We start from the raw sequence: 21,335 nt of genomic DNA, 5'->3' as shown, positions 1-21,335 counted from the left end.
AGTTTCAAATCCCAGCGGCGGTGGCCACATGGGGGTGAAATGCAAAAACTCCTGTGTGCCGTGCATTGGGTGCACGCTCAAGAACCCCGGTTGGTAAATACTCATACGGAGTTGCTCACTACGGCGTGCCTCATCAAATTATGGATTGTTTTAAATTCTAACGCAGCACCGTCTACGAAAGAACGCAGCATGCAGCTACAAGAATGACAATAGGCAGACTAGTGACATGACCATTACAGCAAACTTTATTTGGCTCAATAACCAAAAGCAAAAAAAAAAAAGAGTAGCAGCTTTCTACAATAAGCAAATGTTATGTTCTCAGTGGGTGATATTTACAAGAAACCTGCAACCGCGCTTGTCAAAGCGACAGTGCTTTTCACACAATGGGACACAATGAGGGCTAGTGACACCACTGTGCATGGATAAACTGCAGTCATTGAAGCCCAATCTCAACTAAAAAGTTGCGGTATGGTCAATAATGCTAGAAAGCGTATTAAATGAAAATGTCACATGGAAGAATATTTGACAAGCTATCTTGGTAATGACTGCGTGGCAATTGTATAAATGTTGATATGAAATCGTCCCCAACGCATATGTTGAAAAGAGCAGAAGAGGGGACAAAAAAAAAAAGACGTCTGCCTGAACAGACTGCCAATTAAACTACTGTATGGTCAGCTCAAGGTGCACAGTGCAAGCATGCAGTTGGCCAGGCATATTCAACCCCATGTTCATTCGAGTCTAAATCAAAACCATCCATATCAATCCATTAAAAATCAACTTTTGACAATTCCACTACACATGACAGAACAGGCAATTGATAACAGACCATGCATGCAGGTCCACGCAGGCCAGCTGTGCCAGGTATACTGAAACAGAATATTTACCAACAGAGCACAACAGCTTGCAAGGTTGAAACATAACAAAAATAAATATTGTCTTGAATCCATTACCACTCTGCTGCCATGTACTATACCGTATATTCTTGTGCAAGATAGCCATCCCTAAAATTTGGACCTAAACATTCAATTAAAAAATTCCAAGGACACCTAAGCACTTACGAGTTGTGAAAGTGAAAGCGTTAATGTTCAATTGAACACTGCTGAGTGGTCCTTCGAGTTTTGTGCTGCAAATAATGTTTTCAAGTTTTGCTACAGGGTAGGTTATCAAGTTTTGCGATTGATTATTGGTGCAGGTTATTTTTTCTACGTTGGCATGTTGGCTATAGACAATCATCTGGATGATATTGGTAAGAAAAAGGTCGCAGTTTCGCCCGAAAGGCAAAGCATAGATTGCGATAGACAGATATACATAGCAAGGACAGTAGCTTTATCCCGTATAAACTCAAACACTTGCTTATAACTAAATGAACAAGCATGGTGTCATGCACGCACAGGCAAACACATTTCACTCTGAGCGCGGGCATTCTCTGTCGATACACTGGTGTATGGTAGAGGCGGCAGCAGCGAGCGAAATCACCTTCGTGCTGCCTCTCGCTTCAATGCAAATTAGGCGGCGAGAACACAGTGCGCATAAAGCTAAGAATCATCGGCGCATCTAGACTCTGTACTCATTGCCGATTGCTTTCAAGATGGAGCCAGTATGGCCGCGCTATACGCAGCAGCCGCTAGAGTAGAACGACACGTGAAAATAAGGCGTGTCCAGCAAGGTACACATTGCGCACTTCCTTTTTCTGGCAAACAAAACAGCCCCACAACATATACACGACTGCACAACCGTTCACTAGGGTGGCAGCGCCATCAAAGTCTCAGTGGGAAAGCAAGCTGTTGATCTGTTACTGGGCCAAACAGCGGCGATAACGTGCATGTTCTTCCCACAATGCACGAACAGCTCTGGCAATTATATTGCACATCAAGGTAAAAAAAAATGCACCGCCCTGAAAGGCGAGCCTGAGATGAACAGCTTGCTTTCCCACGACCACTGCTTGACAGCACTGTTATTTTGTGTGCGCAGGTTGTATGGCATGTTTCATATTTCACAGGCTTTCCCCATTTGCCTGAAAAAGTTAACACGCAACATGTACCTTTCTGGACACATCTCATTTTGACATGTCTTACAGTTCTCTAAAACCACCCAATTGATATCTTGACAATAAGAACCATTTAAAAGTTAGATAATTTCAAATAAATATTGGCATGTCACTGACTAAAAGCTTACTGGCAGGTTCTTAACAAGATTTAATACTCTCTTGAAAATTTGGTGCATCATAGCTGGGACACCCAGTAGACAGCCTGCAGGCCCCGAGAACCTTCAGGTGCTTCAGGTCTTAACAGCCGACTATGCAGGGGGGGGGGGGGGGGGAGGCTGAGACGCCCCACTTCTTGATATTCAAGTTGTTCCAACACAGGAGACATTACCTTCCCATGTTTTAAAATATAATAATTTATCAAGCCTCAAGCACACACATAACCGTCCCTGTAATTTATGATAAAACTGATTTGTGCTTAGCTAGATATTTTTTTTTTTAATGTGCAGGCATGTGTTGCCACACTAGTGCACATCGCCATTGTCTGTTAGTAAACTGCGAATTAAGCTATAATGGGAGGATCCCTTTTGCTTGACTTTATTCCTTTCTCGCCCGCCATCCATGAGCAGCCAATCGGTGATAATGTAAAGGGAGCAACACTTAGACCACTGACAATGCGCGGAAAGAAATAGCATTGAAATAAACTTATTAACACTTTCGCAGCACAGCACATGCTTACCTGTTAAACCATGACTCGCCCCATATCAGACGACCCTGCTCCACTCAACACTTCTTCCATGGCTCAGTCTCCTCTGCACTAAATATGTGCTTCGGCCCCATTTTGTGTTGGAACTCATGTGATGCTTTTTAAACACCAGCTCTTGGCACACGTGTACTGCACACAAGGCGCATGCCACCAACCGTGCTCACGGCACTAATGTAATGCAAATCATGCAAGACTGCAGTAGCCAGAACTGCTGCAGCTTTTTGTAAACAGCTACGGCCGTCTTTAACTGCTTCAAAAGCATTTGGGTATTATCAACTGAAACATGCCACCTCCCTTAATCTCTTCATCATGAAACTTTACACGCGGCACAATGCACAAGGACAGTTTTACCATGTAACCGCGCGCTTGCAGTGAAATAGATTCCAGCTGGTGCAGCTCTAAGGCTATGTCCAAGCAATGACTAATAAAGTAGCAAATGAAGCTAAAATGAAGGTTTCCCGAGGTTGTTAAACCTGAAAGATACAAATCTGTTTCATTTTACTCATGCATGAGCCTTACGCAACAAATTTGGGTCAGAATTAATGCAAAATGTGGGGCCCTTACACAAGAATATACGGTAGTTAAAGCATGCCAGCTGCTTTCATTCACACATTTTTGCAGCCTGTTCTCAAGCATGCTGAAGTGTGGCACTTGCATGTAAGCAGAGTGCTGACAGTTGTCAAAAAAAGTGCTGGCCAAGGCTCGGATAGTTTTAATAGGAACCCAAAAAGCAAACTGATGACAGTAGAAACCAAGATGTGTCTGGCAAATGACCTTTTGACTTTATGGACCTAAAAAGAGACAGTGGGAGTGAAAGAAAGAAACAGAGCTTGGCAGGGGGGGAAAAGCGGATGGCCTGCCACCCAGGAGACCGCCACAGAAAGCGGGGCATTAGCGTTTGCGTGCCCGGACTGCTTTGGGTGCCCCCCTGCCGCGACCCCTCACCATGCCGCCCCTGCCTCCTCCTGCTGCTGCTGCTGACCCTGCCGCAGTTGGCGGCTTTTTGGCGGGCGCAGGTGCCGCAGTAGCAGACGCTGCAGGAGCAGAGGTCGCGGCAGCTGAGCCCGCAGCAGTGCCTGTCTTGGCAGCAGGTGCCCTGGTGGCAGTTGCCGCAGGCTTGGGTGCTGTGGCAGCAGCTTTAGAAGCTGGCACATTCTTTGCAGGCACTTTGGCGGCTGGAGCCTTCGGGGCAGCAGCTTTGGTGGGAGCAGGATCTGCGTTGGTTGCAGGCGGATCTGCGCTGCTCTCAGCGGCAGCCACAGCAGGCTTTTGCTCTTCCATGTCTTCCTCCAGGCTTTTGCAACCATTTGTATCAGGAACGTTGTCCTCCTTGGGCTCATCCATGAGAGAAGCAGCCTCGTTCTCAAGCGCCTCTTTTTCCTCCTTGCAATCCTCCTCAAGGGCGTCCTGTCCACCCTCTGCCTCTGCTGGCTCTGATTTGACCTGAGCTACTGGCTGCTCCCCATCCTGCTCAGCTTCAGGCTGCTCCTTTGTGGTGCCCGAAGCCTCTTTCACTGGCAAAGCCTCAAGAGTCTCCTCGGCAGTCTTATCTTGCTTGGATCCCTTAGTTCCTTCAGCTGCACCTAACAGAAGGCACCGCAAAAAAAGGCTTAACCAACTGCACCTTACATAGTGGCGCATCAAAGATTGCAAAATGCATTCAAGGGTCATGGCTGAATTGAATGCTCAGTTATGACTGGAGCTCCGATTAGTCCACCATAATGCTCAACAATTGCAGCTTTTAATTGCAACGCACAGCAGGTTTTAACCACACAAGTGCATGCAAGTCTGGCCAATGGTTCTCCTTCAATCTCATCTTGTACACCATCGAGAGTAGACACATGGAACGCCGCTAGCACACTTATGCTAGCGTTCTGCGACGCCTTCTATGCAATGCTTAACCTTATCATCACTTTCAATGCTTCGCTTTAGGGCGAAACTGACGATTTTTTAAGTCTCCTCATTATGGAATAATACAGCACAAGACAAAGTGGCGACTGTAAAATCAATCCATTCCACAGCACATTTCGGATCCATATATACCTTGCGCATGGAGCTAAGTGCAAATCTTACAAGTTTGTCTTACTATACTTGCAGACTTCAATGCTGCAACTAGGCGTCCCCCAAGGTCATTATTAAAAGAGTAATTAGTGACGGTTTGGTACATGATAATCATATTCTAGACTACTGTTCATAAACCAGAAAGCTGAGCAAGCTTGTTTCTGTGGTCTGCCACTTTACAAAAAGACACGCAGCATGAAGATGGCAGAACGGGCATTCGGCGCTCAACAGCAATAAGCACTCGTCCTGTCGCTTTCTTCAGACAGTGTGCCCATCTTCTAGTGCTGTAATTATGCCAGACTACTGAAACCAACTGGCCCAGCATTCTGCTTTATAAAAGTTAGCGCAATAGTCTTGAATTCAATTACTATCTGTTTAATTATTTTAAGCTCTCAAAGCAATGGTTGTCATGATGGGGCTTAAGCATGCACAAGCCTTCTAATACCGTATTGATTGCAATCTAGGCTGAGTTTTTTTTTTTTTTTTTTCAAATAATCGTATACTTAACTCTAGGGTCCGCTTAGAATCAAGGATTTAAATAAACGTACGAGTTTTTAATTGAAACTGATAAACATGGTGCATAGTTAACCCCATCTAGAAAAGTTAGAATCGCAGCCGCTACTAGTCACTCAAGTAGCCAACAGAAGAAGTACACGAGCGACGTCGGCGTTTTGACCTGTGTCGTATCGGGGTGCGGCGTGGCGTAATAGTAATGGCACCAAACAGGTGATGCCACTATAGTGCCACTTTCAAACGAAAAGCTGTGCTAGCCGCAGAGGCACCGTGAAACGTTTGAGCCAGGTGGGACTTCGGCATCAATGAGAAAAACATCCGTCGTTGGAGGGGGCAACTGGAGGCGCTTTTTGCATGTTCCGCAACGAGGATCTAGATGAAAGCGTTAGTAAAGACAGTGACGAGGCTAGCAGTGATGACGACGTAGAGTGAGCTTGGCAAGTTCATTGTGAATAAATGCCGTTTTTGTTTTGTGAACACTGTTCTCGCTTTTTCATGCTGCCTACATTCGCGGCAATTTTTTTTTTTCCCCCGCCTCTCTCCTGGCTTCGGGAATTCGGGGGTCGGCTTAGAAACGGGCTGGCCTAGATTCGAGTAAATACGGTACTTGATTATTGTGTTCACGATCAGCTTTTCTGTGCAAGCAAGCTGGTCTAGTTGTGCGCCTTGAACTGGCGCTGGAGCCTTCACATCATTTCTATAGTATTTGTACAGTAATGAATAAGGGCATTTGCAAAGGCTGTGTTTAAAAAGCAAGGGATTAGACTGCTAATTAAACTTCCGCCAAAGGTCAGTATGAAATCGACTGCATGCTCTTATAATACAAGTGAAAACTCGCGACGAGAAGAATTGCTTATAATAAGGCGTACATACGCTGTCGAAACAGATGGGTAAAAGCAACAGACAGTAGGAAAAAATGAAGCTGCACTTGATATTAGTCAAACACAATCATCAAAACAACACGCACTCCTGAGTATGTACTGATGTTTGCAACATTGTTAACCCTTTCGCTGTCGGACGTTTCTGGCCGTGACGCACCCCCAGTGTCGGCTTGGTTTCAGGGAACGAGCATAACAGGGAATGAACATAGCAATTTATTTTTGATTATGATTGGTATACAAATAACATAGTCAATGCAATATGCACATTTCAGTGTTCTGCAGCTGTTGTTAGTAAACATCATCATCATCATCAGCCTGACTATAAAATCCGTTCAACATCCGAATCTGACGATGCGGAACCCTCTTCCTCTCATGCGACTTTGTCCGAGTCCGAATCCGAGCTCGGCTCGTTTTCTGAATCGGAATTCAGCCACCGCTCCCATGAGCAGACGAAGGTCCCGCGCGCCGAGCCATCCGAAAGTAACCGTGCGCAGGGAGGATGCGCTTTCAGTCGCCCGCGCAACGGAGAGAAATGGGACGTTGCGTGATCAAGAAGACAGAGGGAGATGGAAAAAGGCTAAAACAAAGTTCGAAGAGCTTTACGTTTACTGCTGCAAGTCGGAAGCGAGGGTGCAGCGAGAGAGCGAAAGCAGCAATCAAGTCACCCTTTTTGGAGAGGCAACGGCACGGCACGTGCGCCTGAACTTGACGCGTCGCAGCAGGCACACCAACAGAAGAAAAATAAAAACCTTGAAACCAGCGGCGATTACAGGGCAACCCTTGAACCCATAACCACACGCGCGCGACGCATGATCCAGCGAACGCGGAGCCACCGCGCCACTCAGCAAAGAGAAAGTGGGGAGTGGCAGTCGCACTGTACTCTTCAATACATGGACTAACACAGCTCGGAGCGAATATACGAACTTGTAGAAAGAGTCAACAGATGGCGTGGCCAATACAGGAGCGCCTGCTTTGCGCTCAGGCGCGAAATTTTGAACGCACGATAGAGAACGTACCGGTACGTCAGTGACACCGTGAAGGGGAAGCGCGATGGCGTACCGGTACGTCCGTGACAGCAAAAGGGTTAAAACAGCACAGATGTCGGATTGCAAAACTAACAACCCGACAGAAGCTTTTGTGTCTTCCTTGCTGCTGTCACTTAAAAATTATGTTGCCGAGTCGACTGGCTTGTTTCAATGATACCTTCTGTCGAAGTTATTTTCCCAGACTTCCCCAATGTGCCGAAAGTTGCCAAATCGGACAAATAGTTAAGGGGGGGATGGTACCCAAAACACATTTCTTTCAAAAGTAGGACCAATAAATACTTCATCTTATGGAGAAAATTTCCAGCAAGTGGCATGCTTGTAGTTGAACAAGCGATTAAAAATATTGCGCTTCTGATATGCACCCGCTCATGAAAGTGGGCGTGGCTTCTAAAAAGATTGCTTACGTTGCAATTTCCACTTTAAATAAAGTAATGAAACAGTAATTCAAACAACGAAGGAAGGCCAAGGCAAGTGCGAGAAAAGGTTTCCAAAAGAAATCTGATGCAGATGATGCTGCAGCCTACGCCCCAGGTGCATACTAGCATGGTCGAACAGTTCAAACTTCAAACAAGATTTCTGAAAATGCTATTTTGACTTGCATTAAGAAACCTAGAAAATGGTATTTGAGGATTGTAGTTCTCAAAGTGATTTGTTTTAGTTCAGTAAAAACCCCATGTCGTAAAGAAGACTTGAGAGCACTTCCATTGCACTAAAAGGAACCATTTTTTAAATGTTCCTTCACCAAAGTAACAAATTAGTCGCAATTGTTTTTATAAATGACATACTACTAAACCTTTTTGATGGAATTTTCATATGAAAGAAGCTGAAACAAATTATAGCTAAACAAATTTCGAATTGTTGGTTGCCAGTGGAAGCTGAGATATTCGCCAAAGTCATCTGTCCGGGTACCATCCCCCCTTAAAGTGCAATCAGCATTTCAAACAGTGCACCGGTTTGTCGTAGAAGATTTTAAATGGCAATGTTCAAAATGTCGAAGAACTGTCTATCAGACTTATCTATTTCTTTGGGCCAAGTAAGGAAAGAGTTAAAGCTAATGGCAACAAAGGAGCTACCACAGAGGGTTCTAAACCTATTAGTATGTTCAAATGTCAAACCCACAGCAACACCAATGCCAAAATGGGCCCTGATGCTTATACCCGTCAAGCGGGCAATTTAAGTGCACTTACAGGGAGTGCACTTTGGGACTCCGAGTGACACTTTAGGCTACGCGGTGCTAAACGAGAAGACAGACTGCACTCTCAGTAAAAAAAAAAAAAAAAAAAAAAAAAAAAAAGGCAACAAACAGAACGAGTTTTTTTGGAGATGTAGAACTAAAAGAAAAAACTCCTAAAAAGCGATTGTGTTACATTGTATAATAAACAAAAACAAATTTAATCTATATGTTCAACAAAAGATGAAAAGATTACAACAGTGTTGCAAGTCAATGCCGGCCAAGACGAATGCCTAGCCAATCCAGAACATGGCGGCGTGCAGCGAGGCAGCATTTGATCCTGCTAGCACAGAATATGAGCAAGTTCTGTTCCGATTTTGTTATAAAGCTGCTCACCGACTAAATTTAACTCATGCATCCTTTTTTTTATGCATAAAATTTTGTACCACTTAAACTGCTGGCGGCAAGACTACGCACTCGGCCAACAAAGTGCGTTCCGTGAATGTACTCCGACCGGAGCACACTCTTCTTCAAGTGACACTCGACTTGCGACGCTTAGATTTGGCAAATCACACTTAAACGAGTGAGGCTCTCCATAAGTGCACTTAACTAGCCCACTTGACAGGGGCCCTACTTGCCCGAATTTTGAAGTTGTGATATCATCCTACCAGATATGATCATCTCACTGGCAGTCCTACCCTTAAAAAAAGCAACCCAAGAAATGTTGCAACCGCAACTTGTCATGCACTCTTAGGTAAATTTCATACAGTGTGTAATAAAAATGCAGTCTCTTCTGTCTCATCTTTTTTCTATAAGTAGTATTGAGTGCAAAAAGCATGCTGTAAGAGAGGTACAATGTTTTTTTCTCCGAACACTACTTGATGTTTCCAAGTAAAGAATTTCAGTATACCACCGAGTGGTCACCCAAGGTCAATCATTCGCCCATAAGGATGCAGAGACATATTTCGGATACATTTGAACTAAATCCAGAAAATGTGTTTTATTATGTTTTCAGAAATAACTGATCTATCTCCGTTACATTGTTACCTGTAGCATCTCTTCTCAATGTGAATTTGTGAACGTTATGGAGTTTTAAAAGAAATCCAAGAAGACTTCTTCAACTTGCAATTTATATGGTACTTGCACAAGTTGCATTCATTCTCACATTGTCTGGATCGCTACATATGCTGTAAGAACAGAAATACACTAAAAATTTGAAACAGACTACACAAATTAAAAATAAAACTGCACACGTTATAGCTCACGGACTATACCAATCAAGCAATACAGTGTTCTAGCAAGAAATAGACTTCCAGAACAGCCTCTGAAGTTCAACATCCTAGATCAAGATTTAGAAGTGGTCTTGGTAGCCTGGCCAAGTTTTGTTCCTAGCTTGAATTGACAGCACATGCCATGCGAGTGCCAGACATGACCAGATCAGCGAAGCTTCAGTTCAGCTATAACTGAACAGCTAACACTCCTTATTACAGTATATAAATAGTACACGAAACTAATTGAAGTAAGACTAGGACAGGAAAGAGCATCAATTCGGTTCACGTACTATTACACCGTAATAAGTATGAACGAACTAGCTAAGCAACAAGTGGTGATAGCTAACACTCCATCCATGGGCCTGCTGCTGAAACAAAAATAATCACCATGCAGCATGTATGTTGTCACAAAAGATTGGATCGGTTGTTTCTGAATTCCCTCTACAGTGCAACGAAACTCACTTGGCCCTAAAATGAATATTTAAAATTTTGCAAATTCATCTTATTTAACTATAAGCGGAACATAAAAAATACTCTAAGGAGCACCACATGACGCCAAAACCTTATGCCATTGGTTTCATCCAGCTGGGGGCTAACCACTTTCTAAAATCCTTGGTTAAAGTAACGTGAAACACCCAGTATATAGTGCCCTCCACAGTACTCAAAGATTACAGTGCATTGACTCTGCAGCAAGTTGACGTATTGTTATGCTGCAGAAGTCACATATATATATGTATTTGTAATATTTCCAAGAGAGACAACGATGCATAAACAATATGGCTGTCGAGACTAATTCCACCTCTACACGACAAATCGTCTTCTGACTGGCGCCACTCGTTGTTGCGCCGTCACATAACCCCTGCCTGTGAAGGCACAGTCTCGGCGCTAACTGTAACGGAGGTGAACTCTCTGCAAAGCAAGACTTCAGACGGGACACATACACGTCTGCGGGGACACCTGAAACCAGGGGAGGTATTCTGTAGGAGTCTACCTAGTGGACTGTCCATTTCGGCCGCTGCCGATTGGCTGGGGCTTTTCGTCTCCTCCTCGATCGTACAGCTGCATCCAATCAGCAGCAGCCAAAATGGACAGTCCACTAGGTGGACTTCTACAGAATACCTCCCCAGCAGAGCGATCTCGTAGTTGACATCGCCAAGCTGACGCAATATCATGTAGGGCCCTGTGTGGTGCAGCAGCAGCTTTTCAGACAAGCTGATGCGGCGACATGGCATCCATAGGAAGACAATGCATCTAGGAGAAAATTTAACGTCCCGATGTCAGCTGTGTACTGGATCTTCCGCCCAGCCTGAGACTCAGTGAGCCGGGAGCCTGCAATATGGTGTGCCGTGCGAGCCTGGGCGAAGACGTCTTGAGTGTATTCAGTAAGTGCTCGTTGAGGAAGGAAGCAGTGTGTCAAAGGGCAAAGAAGGGTGGTGAACAGACGGTAAAAGGGTGAAAAGCCAGCAGTCTCATGACGGGACGAATTATAGGTAAAGGTCACGAAGAGCAACATGCCGTCCCAATCATTGTGGTCGTCGGAAACGTACATAGAGAGCATTTCTGTCAACATGAGATTGAGCCGCTCCGTCAGTCCCGTTCGCACGTGGCAGGTGGTGGTGGAAAGCTTGTGCTTGGCAGAACAGGAGTGAAGTAGGTCTTCCGACTACTCGGGACAAGAAGGTGCAGCCACGATCAGTAAGGAGCTGCGCGGGTGCGCTGTGATGGAGGACGACGTTATGTAAAAGGAAATCTGTCACCTCAGTTGCACAGCTTGCACGTAAAGCTCGCATGATCGTGTACCGGGTCGCATAATCAATCACGACAACGTCCGAGAAGATAGAGACAGACAAGAAAGAATGGTTCTGAGAGCACATCGATGGGGTGAAGGCGTCCAGTGGGCAGTGCAGCAGTTTTTACAGTGCTGACAGAGCGCACAGGTTGCAACGTAGTGGTGCACGGAGCGGCACAGGCCTGGCCAGTAGAAGCTGCGTCGTACACAGTCTTAAGTACACGAAAAACAGAGGCGGCCTGCTGTAGGGGCATCATGCAACTGCCTAAGAAGTTATGTCCTGAGATGGCATGGTACGATAAAAATTCTGGTCATTTAGGGCATAAGCTGCAATGGCAAAGAACGTAGTCGCGGAACACTAACACGCACAGTGTGGGCTCCGAATTTCCAGAATTGAGACGATGGATGAGAACACGTAAGCAGTCATCACGCCGTTGCTCAGAGCGTATGTCGTGCAGATCAGAAATAGCCAGGACGCAAGAGTCTGTGTCATGCGCATCATATTCAGGGTGGTTGACAGGACGACGGGAAAGGCACTTGGCTTCCTTGTGCGAACGGCCCGACTTGTATAAAACAGCAAATGAATATTCTTGGAACTGTAGCACCCATCTACCCAATCCTCCAGTGGGGTCTTTAAATGAGGAGAGCCAGCACAAGGCGTGGCGATCAGTAACCACGAAAAATGTGTGGTTGTACAAGTAGGGGCAGAATTTGGCAACTTCCCAAACTAACACCAGGCACTCCTGTTCGGTAATCGGAAAATTCCTCTCAGAGGGTGACAGGAGGCAGCTGGCATTACCCTGCCACTGAACAAGTACAGCCCCAATTCCATGGCCACTGGGATGCGTGTGAAGTTCAGTGGCGGCATAGAGCCAGCAATGGGGGAGCAGTGAGCAAGTGTACGAGGGTTTGTGCAAGGCCCCATGTGAAAGTAACCTCCTTCTTAAAGTGCCCCTCACCAGGTCTGGCCATTTTTAGCTGAAAAGCACAGTGCATACAATGCGCACTAACGATAGTGTCTGCTAAGTATTACATCGCTACGGACTGCGGAAAGAGCCGAAATTTCAAACCAAAACAGTTTACCCTTCTCACGGGCGCCGCGCTGCAAGCCCGAGGGTAACGTATGTGTGTTAATGCGCCTACGTACACGTGTTTGCACTGTGACATAGCTCATAGTGACACGCTGAGAATTATTCAAGGCAACATTTGTTATTTGTATAATCTGTTAGTTCAATAGATGACTTAATGTTTAGAGAAATAAACACACAATCCGAATGTCTGTGTTCTTGCTTTACTTTGCACCGCAGCAAGATAGACGTACTTCCATTTCGTCTGCTTGTTCCCCTGCTGTGCAGTCGCTTGCACCGAAACCGAAACTAATTTTTTATTGTGTTCCAGTGCGCGATCATGCTCTGTGATCTGCTGGCGTCTGCCTCAGTATTCATGTAGCCCCGACTTATACCGCTAGTCAGGTGTCCTCGTGCACTGCGCGAAACGAGACATTTGCAACAGTTCGTGCCCGACGCTGTCAGCGTAAGTGCACCGCGCCACAAAAAAGCAAGGAGAAAAAACAAATGAAGGCAGCGCCTGTGATGTATGCACCACACGACCCTCGAGCTCCGGTATGAGAGAGCGCAGGGAAGAACTTCCACTTCCGGAGGCAAGACGGGGCAAGTGGAGAGAGAGAGAGTCTCTCTTGGCAGTGATGCTTGCCTCATGATATCATGGGTTCGCGGCACTGAAATATTTCTATCTCAGCTATTAATGAACCAACTAAAAAAATGTTTGTGGCAGAACGCTCCCTAGAGGACATGTAACAACTTGTAGCATATAACCGCCATTTGCTATGTGGCCTAGTGAGGGGCCCTTTAAGTAAATCAGCGAGTAGGTGAGCGGTTTCAGCAAAATTCTTGATAAAACGGGAATACGAGCACAGCCCAACAAAGCTTGTTACGTGTGCAGCTGAAGACAATAGGAAGGTTCTGGACAGCACAAATCTTGTCTGGGTCGGGCTGAACGCCAGCAGCACTGAGAAGATGGCCAAGCATGGTAATTTGACGAGGTCGAAAGTGGCGCTTGGATGAGTTCCAATTGCAGGCCGGTGCATCGGAAAACAACAAGAATAGCCGATAGACGCGTTAGATAACTTGTGAAAGTTGGTGAAAAGACTACAACATAAGCTAGATAACACAGACATGTGAACCATTTATAGGCACGGAGTAAGGAGTCCATTCTTTCGAAGGTTGCCAAGGCATTACAAAAGCCGAACAGCATAACCTTGAATTGGTAGAGGCTGTCGGGTGTTACGAAGGCAGTTCTCTCACGGTCCATGTCATCTACTGAGATTTGTCAATTACCTGATCGGAGGTCTAGTGATGAAAAGTGTTCGGTGCTCTTCTGCCCGGTGGGACAGCCAAATAAGCCCCTTGGCTTCTGTTGACACATGTCCCAGTCGTTAGGCTCTTCCTCATGGTTGTCATACCACACCTTCTCCATACCTTGTAGGTAGAAGACCAAGTCAGCCAACATAATTGTCGGATCCCATTTGTTGTGGGCACTTGCAAGCACATACGTGATGATCCCGTCTTCCACATCGCGATGGTCAGTGCCGCAGAACGTTCCGGGATCCCGCAGCTGAGCTAGTACAACTGTGTTGTAGGCGTTGATGTGGGCCGCGACATGTCCGAGTCCTGTTTCGTCTGTTATGTTGTCCAGTCCAAGGTGACGACCACTGCGGAGCTCCGTTGTTTCTCGTGGGTACCTAGCACCTCTCGCCAATTTGTTACGTTGCAGAAGTCACATATGAAGAAGTAAAGTCAAATCCCAATACTTCGAACTGAAAGAAGGACTTGTTTTTCACATATTTGTGCACCATAGCAGGATGCACGAACGGTGCGAGTCGTGAAATACTGCGGTGCACAAGCACACAGCAAGCGAGGACCACAAAACCGCCCACGCCGGCCAACGCTCTGTTCTTGACAAGGGCAGAAAACTAAGCTTCAAGGAGTAAGCTAAGCTGGGGCCAGGCCAGCAGGGCTGGCGGCCCCCGCACCAGTGCGGGGGCGCCTGGGCGTGGAGACCGTCGAAGATGAGGGAATTACAAACGAGTTGATAGGGAGGGCGAGGGAAGCGTAGGTGCAAAGAAGGGCAGGAGGGAAGCAGATTTGTTTTCCCGCCAGCTTGCTGGAAGGCATTATTTACCTCTGCCACCTACTGCTACCGAAGCAGCGGAGTTGCCGAGACCGGATTGGGCCTCCGCTGCTGCTTCCCTCCGAGTGCTTTGCATGTTTTTTTCCCTTTGTCTGCCGACAGATTGGCGCTGTGTTTACCTTCTTCGTCCTGCGTTCGTAAGGGGAGATACTCCTCGAAAAAACATTCCTCAAATATTTGTACTATACAGATATGAAAATCCACGCACTTACACAGCATTACAAGCAGATTTCAAATATGTCATTAGTTTCTGTGTAGCCACTATAGTTCTCGAGTTATGTGCTACACAATGGCAAAATAGAGTGATTTTGAGGGCACTTTCTTTATTGTGTAATAAATTTTCGTAAAAAGCTTTCCGCTGTTGCTTATTTAGCTCTTTGTAGATTGCTAAGTGCTGATATCTATTCAAACAGCATCTACAATTACTGCAACTATGAAAAAAAAAACTTAAGACACTTCAACTAATTTTTTCTACAATCACATGAAAATAACCTTGTACATTAATAATTGTCTTATACTAATGAAATTTGGCATACATACTCCTGAAGATTTGTATAGTGCTGATACCTACTTGAAACTGCAATATCTGCAAGCAGTAGTTACGAAAGTATAAAGTTAGATTTCAGGGTATCGAGAAAGATGAGTTCAAATGCTCTAATCTTTTTGCATAGTTTCAGTAATTGTACACGCTGTTTGGCTAGATATTGGCCCTTTGTGATCTACAAAGAGCTAAACAAGCTACATCACGATGCTTTTTGTGAAAAGTTAGCACATAAAGTGTCCACAAAGATGAGTATATTTTGCCATTGTACATCACATAACTCAAAATCTATAACAGCTACACAAAAAGTAATGACATGTTTAAAATCTGCATAGAAACTATAATTGGCCAAATTTTGAAGCCTCTAGTACAAGTAATAAAGAAAAGGTTGTTTCGAGGAGAGTCTCCCCTTAAAGCGAGTCATGTCTAATCAAGATGACGAAGTAATTGCCGTTGATCATAATCATGTTGGTGAGCACCCTTTTGTGACTGCATCGCCACGCTCAAAAAACAAGGAAGATTAGGTACTGGGTGTCACCTCCGTGTCCTTGTATTCAAGGTCTGTATTGTTGTACAGAATCGGATATGGCACACTGTCTCGAACCTTTCCATCGGGATGCCTAGGTTAAACGCATCATTGTAAAAAACAAGCGCTAACGAGACCAATCATGCCAAGCAAAACAAGCGCAAGTGAGAGCCAACGTGAGCAGACGCTAGTGTGAAACAAGCAGTCCGGCTGAACCAGATGCGAGTACGAATAGAGCGGTCGCGCGGGTCCGAGTAATACCAATTTCCCGCGCATACCGTATTTACTCTCATAATGATCGCACTCGTGTAATAATCGCACCCCTGAATTTTGTCGTCAAAATTCGATTCTTTTTCTTTCCCGTGTAATGACCACACCCCGAACCTGTCGCAGCGATATCTCGTGTGCCAAGTCTAGCTAATGATGATCGCGCTTACCATCTGTTGAATGCTGTCAAATGCTACGCGAACGACTCTAGAAGACATACCAAGTGGTCTGCACGCACCAAACATTCTTAAGCAGATGCCCAATTTCATTCCTTTCATCACTTTCCACACTCCCATGAAAAAAAAAAAAGCTACAGCCAAACTTGCCTTGGTTTTATTACTTGTAGGGTTCATAATGGTTTTGGCCAACAACAACAAAAAAGGCGCCTTTCGATTCTTCTCGTCTGCACTCGTGAGCACGCAACAAATCGCAACTGGCAACTATAGTGGCCACGTTTACACTTATACGTTAGAAGTGTACCCCATTCATACGCTGACGCTTGTAACACAGCTTAGATATTCGCCCACCCATAGCAGAAACATCCCGTATTAGGATAGTAGTGATGACAAATGCCGCAGTTTCCGCAGCATGCCCGCCATGTGTTTCTATGTCACTGGCAGCTACGCGCGCCCACCTTTGTTTCTGTCTCCTCAAAGTGGACATGGCTACGGTATTGTCGCAAACTTGCCGATATTAACGATATTATTCATTACTGATACGAAAGAAACTGTTTCAATGCGCGTAGTGTACTCACGAGAAGAACAAAAATCGCGTTCGGTTTACTCCGCCGGCCGCCATATTTGTTTTGGTGTCCCGCACTGTTACAGCGGCAGCCGCCTGGTCGTTGACCTGTTGTCATCCCGCAGCAAACACAGAATAAAAAAAAATAGATATATTATTCTCACGGGAAATTTAACCTGCGTAATGACGCACCCCTGAATTTGCGTCAATTTATTTTTTACACAAAAGTGTGATCATTATGCGAGTAAATACGGTACATCCCTGTAGCGGCTTCTCTCATTGGTCTCCTCCACTCCTGGCTCGCTTGTCGCCGTGGTGAGCCACGAAACATCCGACCGATTACTCCATTTTGCTGATAGCGTGGCTGGGGCATTACGGCGCGCCGCAGAAACAGCGACCTTGCCATTTGAGAGAGGGTAAAATTACACCACCAGACTTCCTTGTACAGCTCAATGCAATCACATTAAGTGTCTGACCTCACATGTTTACGTATACATGAGCCTCTACATGTGCAAACTCTGAAAAATGTGGTGCAGAGACTCTAGAGTCAGGCCTTCAAAGCAGATAAAACAAAGCATGAAATCAACTTTCATAATACAGTGGAACCTCGATTATACGTCCCCCAGTCATGCGACGACCCGCATTTTATAACGAATTGGTTTGGTCCTGGCAAAAGCCCCATATTAAAAACCTCGATTATGTGACTCAATTTTACACCAACCCCACCTTATACAATGCCCCTCTGGTAGAGCCCGAGACGGAAAAATATACCCTAAGCAGACATAGGCTGGCATGTGAGCCCACTGTAGCCAGTTGGTAACAGGTTAAATTCACATTACATATAAATAATGGCAAAATTCACAATTTTAAAACACATGTTCCAAATTCCACAGTATTTCGCGTTACACCAGCTACCTGTACCTTTACATCTGAATCCAATCCACAGACATGTCGACCGAAGTCGAAACTAGTTTTTGGTCAGAATCGAAGTCATTTTCCCTGTACCTGTGTTACAGGTTACGGTGCTGCAGTGTCCTGCGGCCTTTCGCGCTTCGACTCTGCCTATCTGTGATGTTACGGCAACGTAGCGAATTCGATACGAGGCCCACTTCGAAAGACGAGCAATTTTGATGGCAGAGAAATAGAGAAACTCCGCCACGGCTCAGCAGCTCGACGTCAACGATTCACGGTTGGCAGGACCAGCAAGAGGCGCTCTTTAAATGCGAAGCCAGTCGGAAGGGCTCTGTAGACATCATAAGTGGCCTGGTACCATCCCCAAATGAAATGGTTGTGTGGCCTCTTAAGAAGTCCTGAATCTCAAACAAGCTCGAAGGAGACATGATCTCGTGCGATCACTTACAGAGATAGCTTCGCTTTCGCGAGACTCTGCTTGTCTCGGTACCAAACCCCTCAAAAGCCGTTAACGGCCAATAGTACTCTTCGCACAGTGCCCAAAAAACTGCCAGGCACACTTTCGGTGCCGAGTCACGCGAAATTTCGCGAAAGTGAAACTATCTGCAAAAGGGATCGCCCAAGAATACTGCCCGAGGAAAGTTGCCTACACCTCAGACAATGCAAAGCGAAGAGGACTTGTTTCTGAATTATCCATTTGTTACGCAGGCGTGTTGTGCAGCATCTACAACATTTGGCAGTTTGTGCGCGCGACGATTTCAGCAACTTGCTGGCAGATGTTGCAGCTTTGGAGAGGAAGCTGATGCATCACGGCTCGGCAAAAATCCAGAAAAAGATCAGATTTTTTCAAAGGCAAGAACGAAGATTCACTCACACCTCCTCCAATTAAATTTAAAATAATTTAATATACCATCCTTGGAGCAATGCAGGTTCATGCCGTGGGCTTTTTCAGGCGATCTGTACCCGTTTTTAGGGGGGGGGGGGGGGGGGGGGGCAAGATCGAGCAGCACTGCCTATATTCTTAGTTTTTCGATTATACGACGCCCAGATTACACGATTGTTTTGCATGGTCCCCTGAAAGTTGTATAAGCAGGGTTCCACTGTAATTTCATTCCAACACCTTTCAACGACCCATGCCATGGTCACTGCAGTGTTAGTATATCAAAGTGTGCAATGAACCAGAGTACATGAAATAATTAAGGGTTCCTCACCTTTCCGATTAGCCTTGCTCGCTTCAGAGTGGGTTACAAATACAAGAACAAATAAAAATTATCTTTGATTTCAACAAATGACAGTTCAAAAAACTCATTTTTATACTTGCTACGTGCTAATAAAATTTTTATACATTTATTACAATACAGTGAACAAGTACACAAACACACAGCACTAGGGGTGCACAAGTAGTAATATTTGAGATCAAACTGAATCAAATAGAATTGAACATAGATGCCTTTTTGAATACAGTGAACTCCCATTACAATGGACCCTGATAATCCGACAAAAGTATCCCATTTTATCCGACGTCTGTAATCCCGTATTTACATGATTGTAAGTCTACCATTTTTCTTAAATTTGAAAATCTGAAGTTGGAGGTCGACTTACAATCGAAACCAAAACATGGCACCGCCAAAAAAGCAAGACCGACGGGAGCTACAACGTAGTTACAATTTTATGTTTCCTGTATGGCCCTACCCGTAGCTTTGCGCTATCCCACGTGTTTGTTTGCTTTTCGAAAGGGTTTTTCAACATTTTTGAGAGTTTTACAGTGCACACAACACTCATGAGGGGGTGTCGATACTTAATGGAAGCGCCGATGTTCCATTCGCGGCGGCACCCTCAGAATGGCGGCGCTTGCGGGGAGTATCGGTAGTTCATGGAAGAGCAGATACCGCTCGCGGGTTTCTCTTTGCCTGTTGCGCTTAGCTTCCTCTATAGTTTGACGAAAGGCATTGGTTTGACGCATACCACTTGACTGCCGGCTACGTGCTACTTCTATGCTTCCTCAGTCGTCATGAGTGCTCCAGGCCCACTAATCATTCGGCATTCGTTCACAGCAGCGTTCAAGAGGGCTGCCATCCTACCACTGCGCAGCGGGCCACAAGTTCTGTGTTGCTGAACGGGTGGTGCAAGAGTGGCGACTGCAGCGAAGCGAAATTTTCACCTGTGACAAAAAGTGAGGAATTTCCCACGTGCCGAAGTACGGACGCTTTCCGTAGCTGTAGACTAAGCTTGCGGTGTACGTCGCCGAAATGCGACATGGTCATGAAACAAGCCCGGATCTTCGCCTTTTAAGGACCTGCTCCGCCGTGAGTACGAGTGGTTGGCGGCAGAAGACCGCAAAATTACGCCAACCGGACCTGCCAAAAGAGCCTCCCTGACGGCTGCGTGTGGTTGGGTGCATTCGGCATGGGCTGCTGTTCCACAAGATGTCGTGGTGCGGTCGTTTGCCAAATGAGAAATTTCGCGGGACGACGACGCGCTGTGGGATCGTAGCAACGATGACGATGGCAGCCCTTGTGAAGACGAGTAGTCCAGTGACCTTGTCAGCTACTAATAAATTTTCGTTATCGAATGTGCCCTCGGGTATGCACTCCTTTTGCTTTTGTTTTTTCCTGTCACGCGATATGGGGGGGTCCACTCACATTCGAGTCGATTTACAATCGTGTAAATACGGTATCCACAACGCCTCACTTTTGAAACTTTGGTCGCGATATGTAACAATGTTATTGCAAACAGTCAGTAAGGAACAGGAACGGCCAAAGTAAAAAAAAAAAAAAAGAAAACAATTAAAAGAGTTGCAGTTTACCCCGAAAGGCGAAACATCGATTGCGATAGCAAATTAGTTGACAGATATGTGAAGTAAGGATAGTAGTTTTAACAGCCGCATAAAGTTGTAAACGTTTGCTTACTAAATTAACAAGCACGGTGTCACGCGCGCTCAGGTAAAAACGAACACATCTCACTCGATGACCGCAGAAAGTCGCTGTCAAAACGCTGGAGTGTGGAAGCGCGGTCGCAACAGCGAGCGAATTGACCTTCATGTTGACCTTTGCTTCAACGCGAACGAAGCGTTGAGGGCACAGCGCATACAAAGCTACCGGCACTGGTGCACTTCGTCCACATCACAGATCGCTTTCAAGATATGGCACCAGCGCGGCCGCACCGTAAGCAGCAGCTGCCGGAGTAGAATCCCCTTCTCCCTTGCCTACCCCCCCCCCCCTTGTGCACTTTTGACAGCACGCTTCCGCTCCTCCTTCCTCCCTCCCCTTCCTCCACTGTAGCTGACAGTCCGTTGTAGCACGGTCCGTTAAAAGGAACCTTGCATTAATAGGTAGAGCAAACTAAGGTTGAAATATAGTTCGTTGTATCTGAAAGTCTGTTGTACGCGGGTCCGTTGTACTGAGCATAGACCGCAGTTTTTGAACAGTCATTTTCTCCAATAATATAAAACAATGTTCGAATCCCAGTACAGTAAAAGCGCGTTAATTCAGACTTCTAGGGACCGTAAATTATGTCCGAATTAACCGAATGTCCGAATTATCGAGCGGACAACAAAAACATTAAATGCAAGACTTTCATCAACAAACCTTTACTGCGCAAAGTAATCGAGGATGCTCGTCTGCTTTCGAGCAGAAACCCGCGCGGATACTATTTTA

General features: G+C 45.6%; 1 protein-coding gene across 5 annotated transcripts in view; it reads right to left on the bottom strand.

Annotated features, from left to right (window-relative positions):
- Nucleotides 1–222: 222 nt before the first annotated feature.
- Nucleotides 223–21,335, bottom strand: part of LOC126547612 (uncharacterized) — a 92,343-nt gene continuing 71,230 nt past the window's right edge. For 4 of the 5 annotated variants that reach the window (XM_050195506.3, XM_050195505.3, XM_050195509.3 and 1 more), the window contains 2 exons: nucleotides 18,891–18,911; nucleotides 223–4,333 (listed from right to left, as the gene is read on the bottom strand). In XM_050195506.3, the coding sequence (XP_050051463.1) occupies nucleotides 3,642–4,333; nucleotides 18,891–18,911 (713 nt within the window). In that variant the 3' untranslated portion in view covers nucleotides 223–3,641. The remainder of the gene's footprint in view (nucleotides 4,334–18,890; nucleotides 18,912–21,335) is intronic. The other variant, XM_050195508.3, reaches the window with a different exon arrangement.

Source organism: Dermacentor andersoni, chromosome 1, assembly GCF_023375885.2.
Source record: "Dermacentor andersoni chromosome 1, qqDerAnde1_hic_scaffold, whole genome shotgun sequence".
Taxonomy (NCBI): domain Eukaryota; kingdom Metazoa; phylum Arthropoda; class Arachnida; order Ixodida; family Ixodidae; genus Dermacentor; species Dermacentor andersoni.
Note: the sequence above shows the minus strand (reverse complement) of the source record. Positions and strands in the feature narration are given on the sequence as shown.